Source organism: Gavialis gangeticus, unplaced genomic scaffold, assembly GCF_001723915.1.
Source record: "Gavialis gangeticus isolate Ggan-Ray unplaced genomic scaffold, GavGan_comp1, whole genome shotgun sequence".
NCBI classification, from domain to species: Eukaryota; Metazoa; Chordata; order Crocodylia; family Gavialidae; genus Gavialis; species Gavialis gangeticus.
The window spans coordinates 101097015-101102384 of NW_017729032.1; the positions used below are offsets into that span (position 1 = coordinate 101097015).

Consider the following 5370-nt stretch of genomic DNA (forward strand, 5'->3'; position numbering starts at 1 on the left):
TGAAATGACATATCATGCAGAGGGGTTGGGCAGTGGGGGAGATACCTGCTTATCTCAGTGGTTCTCAAACTTTTTGGCCTGGAGGCATGCCTTGTTAGATCTGAGGCACCCTCCGTAACTTTTATGGATTGAGTGGCACCTAATTTAAAAAAAAATGTGGTAGGGTATCCAGAGGAGTTGGGCAGTGGGGATGGGGAGTGGGCCAGGAAGGGACCAGCCTAAGCCTGTGCTTATCTCAGTGGTTCTCAACCTTTTAGGCCTCAAGGCACGGCTCACTGGCCTCAGGGTACCCCATCACTTATGTGAACGGAGAGGTACCCCACTGCAGAAAACTCTGTGCAGAGAACCTCTTGCTTCCTGGCAGAGAGGTTGGGCAGTGTGGGGAGCAGATGCACCAGGTGGCGACAAGCTGAGGTGGTGGAATCTCCATCCTTGGAGATTGTTAAGACCTGGCTAGACAAGGCTTTGGCTAGGATGAGCTACTTGGGGATTATGGGCGACTGGTGCATCTTGAAACACTGGTCAGTGACTGGGGGGGGAGGGGTCCCCATGGCCGATCCCAATGACTGGGCATGGCTGACTGGGTCCCCCCAGCGTTCAGTCTCACTCACCATACAGTGGCCATGCCACTTCGAAGCAGTATGGCTGCTTTTGCCAGCAGCCCTGCTCCCTGGTTGGCGCTTGTGGCGGGGGCACTGGTGCTCCTGCCTACCCTCCTGCCTATGGCCTATACAGGGAGTGCGGCCTGATGGGGTGCACCAGCACTTTCAGGGAGCGCATGGTTAACCCAATGCATTGCTACGGTTGGGGATGGTCCTGATTTGAACAGGGGGTTGGACTAGAATGACCTCCTGAGGTCCCTTCCAACCCTCATTTTCTAGGATTTTTTTCTATGACTCTCAGTTACAGAGGGTGCCTCGGGTCTAGAGGCGTGCCTCCAGGCCAAGAAACTTGAGAACTGCTGAAATAAGCAGGTATGTCCCCCACTGCCCAACCCCTCTTCATGATATATCGTATCATATCATATCATCTGACATCATATAGTATGATATAATTTGTTATTGAAACTGGGTGCCACTCAACCCGCCGAAGTTAGGAAGGGGCATCTCAAATCCAAAGAAGCATGTCTTGAAGCCAAACCATTGGAGATCTACTGAGATAACCAGGTATCTCCCCTGCTGCCAACCCCCTTTGCATGATCGATCATATCAGATCATATTGAAATTGGGTTCCACTCAACCCCCAAAAGTCAGGCAGGGGCGTCTCCGATCCCATGGGGCATGTCTTGAGGCCCAAACCCTGGCGACCTGCCGAGCTGAGCAGGTGTCTCCCTCACGGAGCCTGCCCTTCTGTGCTCACCCCTCAGGACACCCCGGGGCGCTGCTGCGGCGGGCTTCGCGCTGAAGGGCACCGGCGACTGCTCGGAGCGCGTCGGGCCGGGGGCAGGGGCCGGGGGGCAGAGCCAGGCCTGCCCGGGCGGAGCTCAGGCTCTTCCGCAGGCGCTGGGGCGGCGCCGGGGGTGACTCAAGCGGTCGCAGGCGGCGGGGTGGAGCCTACCGAGCCGCGAGGGGCGGGGCGAGTGAAGACTTGGGAGAGCGGCGGCGTCGGAGTAGCCGGGCCGTCGCGATGGACCATCACCAGCCCGCCAGCCGCTACCAAGTGGTGAGTGCCCGGCCCGGGGCCGCTCCCGCCTCCGCCCTCGCGCCGGGGGCTGATCTCGGGGTGCGGCCCCCCTGGGCTGGGGAAGGGGAAGGACAAGCCGGGTGGGAAGGGGGGTTTCCCGTGTCTCCTTCTTCTCCAGCGGCCGGGCTGGGCGAGGCTTTGTTTGCACCGTAACCCCACCCCCCGCCGTCCCGCACCCGTGGGGGCTCCTCCTGCTCGCGGGGCGGCCCCCCACGCCTAGCCCGGCTCCTCGGGGTGGCAGGCGAGCGCTGCCTGCTCCTGCTTCCACGTCCCGGCCTTGGCATCTCTACACGGGGGGCAGGAACGTGGAGTGGCGCCTGGGGGGTGAGGGTTTCTGTGTGGGGGCACCCTTGCCTGGCGCGGCTGGGCTGTGAGTGGCGTGGTTTCTGTGGGTGCTAGGGGTGGGGGCACCCCTGGCTGGTGGGGCTTGGCCGTGAACGTTGTGGTTTCTCTGGGTGTCAGGGTTAGGGGGTGCCCCTGCCCGGCAGAGCTGGCCCACAAGCATCTCTGGGCACCAGAGTTAGGAGGCAACCCCCGCCTGGCGAGGCTGGGTCATGAGTGTTGTGGTTTCTGTGGGCATCAAGGTTGCGGCGTGCCCCTGCCTGGTGGGACTGGGCCCCAAGTGTATGTGGGTGCCAGGATTAGGAGGCACTCCTGGCTGGTGGGAGGGGAGGGACATAAGTGTTGTGGTTTCTGTGGTTGTCAGGGTTGAGGGGGCACCCCTGCCTGGCCCACCACAAGCATTGTGGTTTCATAATATCATAGTGCTTGGAGTCAGAAGGGACCCAAACAGATCATCAGATCCGACCCTCTGCCCTGCAGGGCAGGACCGAGTGCCGGGGTCCTAACACCCCAGCCAGGTATCTGTCTAGCCTTCTCTTGGAGACTCCCAAGGTAGGAGAGAGCACCACCTCCCTTGGGAGCCTATTCCGGAGCCTGGCAGCCCTAACCTTGAAGTAATGCCTCCTGATGTTTCTGTGGGTGCCAGGGTTGGTGAGCACTCCTGCCTGGCAGAGCTGAGCCACAAGCATCTGGGGGCGCCAGGGTTAGGAGGCAGCCCTGCCTGGTGGGGTCAGGCCACAAGTATTGCTGGAAGGCCCCGTGCCCTTCATGAGGCCCAGGAAGGAAGCAGGTGCAGCAAAGGTTGTAAGCAGTCTTTTTCCAGGTGTGGGGACATGGATTCTTCTGGAGGGAATGGCGACGCAATGTGCCAGGCTGCGAGGGAGGGGCAGGATGCTTCTGTCTCTGATATTAAAATGCACCCAGCCAGTTTCCCTTGAGTTTCCTCCTGCGTCTAACGCTTCCTGACTGTGCTTGGGTGGTGGCAGCCAGAGTGTACAGATTTGTGTCGAGACTTCTGTGAGGTTATTACTCATTGAGAGTCAGCCCTGAGGGCCATGTTGCATCCCCCTCTGGTGGTGGGTGTGTGCCTGCTGCGTGTTGGGCAGTGCTGGAGCCGTGTTGGGCAGTATTGCAGCTGTGCTTTATTGTCAGCTGCCTGTGGCTGTTCCCTTTGGACCTTGCTACCAGGATCTTTACCTTTGTCACCTTGAGATTAGATTACTGCAGAATGTTCTACGCCTGTGCATTAAAGCTGGCCAAAACTTTACCGTGGCCTCAGATGTGGCAGACTACTTGCTACAGGAGTGCTTCTTGGCAGCAGTACATTACCAGTTTTCCACGGTGTTTTCTGTTTGTGTCTTGTTTTTGTGTAGAGTTCATGGTGTTTTTGCTGACATGACCTACCCTGCTTAGACCTGCTTGCACCACAAAACGCCTTTCCTGTTCTTAGCACCCCATTTGGAATCGACAGAATGTCCTGAAATTTATCTCTGTATTGTAAAGGGGAGAGGGGGAATCAGTGGCAGGACGTTTTCCATAAGGACCCTTTCCTTGAATTATCCTCCCAGCTCCCCTCCAGGGTCTGAAACAACCTTCTGTGCATGTCCAAGCAGAACATGGGGAGGATGGGGGTAAATATGGTAACTACATGAGTTATACGGCAAAATCGCTTATGGTAGAAGGCAAGAAAGGACCACTGCTGCTTTGGTCAGGGGTTTGGTTTGTATTTCCTATAGGTTTTAAGTTTTCAAGTATGTTTATAGTGTTCAGACTTCTGAATGGGTGTCCCTTTGGCATGGAGATATTGTAAGAATGAGACTGAAATAATAAAAAAAGTTAATCTAGATATCTCACTGTGTAAATAACCTAAAAAAGACCATAATCAAGTAACTGTATTTTGGCTGTACGTGTGTGTATTTTCACAGTTAGCTTCTGGATGTTCTGCATTCAAATAGGCTGTAACAGTTTCCATGGAACTTGTCGTCAGTTACAATGGCGGTATTATGTTTAATCTGCAGTATACACCAAAAACGGCTTGTTGAGTAGAGCTATTGTAGTACGATAAGGAACAGTGATAATCATTTGTCATTTTTAATCATATTTATCAAAACTTACTTTGCTAATTGGATTCTCACACAGTTGGGTAGTTGTGTAATGGGTGGGAGGGGTGAAAGAACCAAAAGCATCAGAGTCAGGTGCTAATAGGTCTATTTTTAAACTTGGTTTGAAGAGGATGTTCTTTACTCCTCATTCTTCTGTGCCTTAAACCTTTACTCCTAACATCTATCTGATCTTCTGCTTACTGGTACTGTTTGCAAGACATAAAGTTAAGAATATGAGTTTTCTACAGCTGCTTGTTACGTGAATAATAGTACATGAGCTGGGAGGAGTTGGCTCCACTACCTGGCCAAAAAATACATGTTAAATTGAATGAAATTTTGAGTTAAAGTAACAGCCATTATTTTTCTAAAGCTGAGTTCTTGTATCAATGAACATTCATGATCTAATTTAACAAAATCTGTTCTTAATAAAACTTTGACTCAGTTTGTCTTTGAATGACAAAGGAAGGCATTCTCTTGCAAGATGCAAATACAAAATGAAATGCTTCTTAGTCAAAAAGAGTGCCACAGAAAAATGCAAAGAGCAGCAGTGAAACAAACCTTTGTAAACCGAGAACCAGGTGTGGATCACAGAGTTACATAACTATATCCATCCCAAGGCATGGGAGACTTATTTTTCCCTTCCCCCTTCCTTTTCAATCCTCCCTTCTCAGGGCAGGGGAACATGTAATTGCTGGGTAGGGTTTTTGTCATCCTTCCCTGCAGGGATGTGATGTCAGAAGCAAGTTAACCAATCACTGCTCTTTTCTTATTCTTCACTGTCGTATTTTCTGTCATGTATATACCACATTCCTATTGGTTAACACGCCCACAGCGAGTTTCAGAATTTTAAGGCACGATCAGCATTGCTTGTTCCTGTTTCCCCCCTTCCTTTGTCTCCTTTTTCCTGCCATGTTCATGTGGGTAATGAAAGTGGAACATCAAGCCAAGTGGAATTGTAGCAGCAGAGGTTAATTGTTCAGAGGCAATTTCCTCCTCCTCCCCACTTTCTTGTATTTGTTTGCTGATTTCTTTGCTGTCTTATTTTAATCCATGTTTGCCTGCAGAAAATGTGATTTGAAGGATGCTTTGTTCTTCCATGTTTTATCTGCAGAAAATTATGACTTGGAGGACATTTTATCTATTCTTATTAGAATAGAAAATGAAAGAGGTTTTTTTTTTTTAATATTGAATTGTTTGCCCTTTTCTATGTGTATTTGTAATGTTCAGAGTTGCTTTCATGATT

At 51.6% G+C, this 5370-nt stretch overlaps 1 protein-coding gene across 8 annotated transcripts in view; it reads left to right on the top strand.

Moving 5' to 3' along the window:
* Window positions 1–5370, top strand: part of NDFIP2 (Nedd4 family interacting protein 2) — a 115031-nt gene that overhangs the window by 16795 nt on the left and 92866 nt on the right. For 7 of the 8 annotated variants that reach the window (XR_002098925.1, XR_002098924.1, XM_019524561.1 and 4 more), the window contains exon 1: window positions 1570–1662. Coding sequence is in view for 6 of the 8 variants with exons in the window: in XM_019524561.1 (XP_019380106.1) it covers window positions 1627–1662 (36 nt within the window). In the remaining 2 variants the exon portion in view is untranslated. Of the gene's footprint in view, window positions 1–1569; window positions 1663–5370 lie in introns of those variants that run through there. The other variant, XM_019524562.1, reaches the window with a different exon arrangement.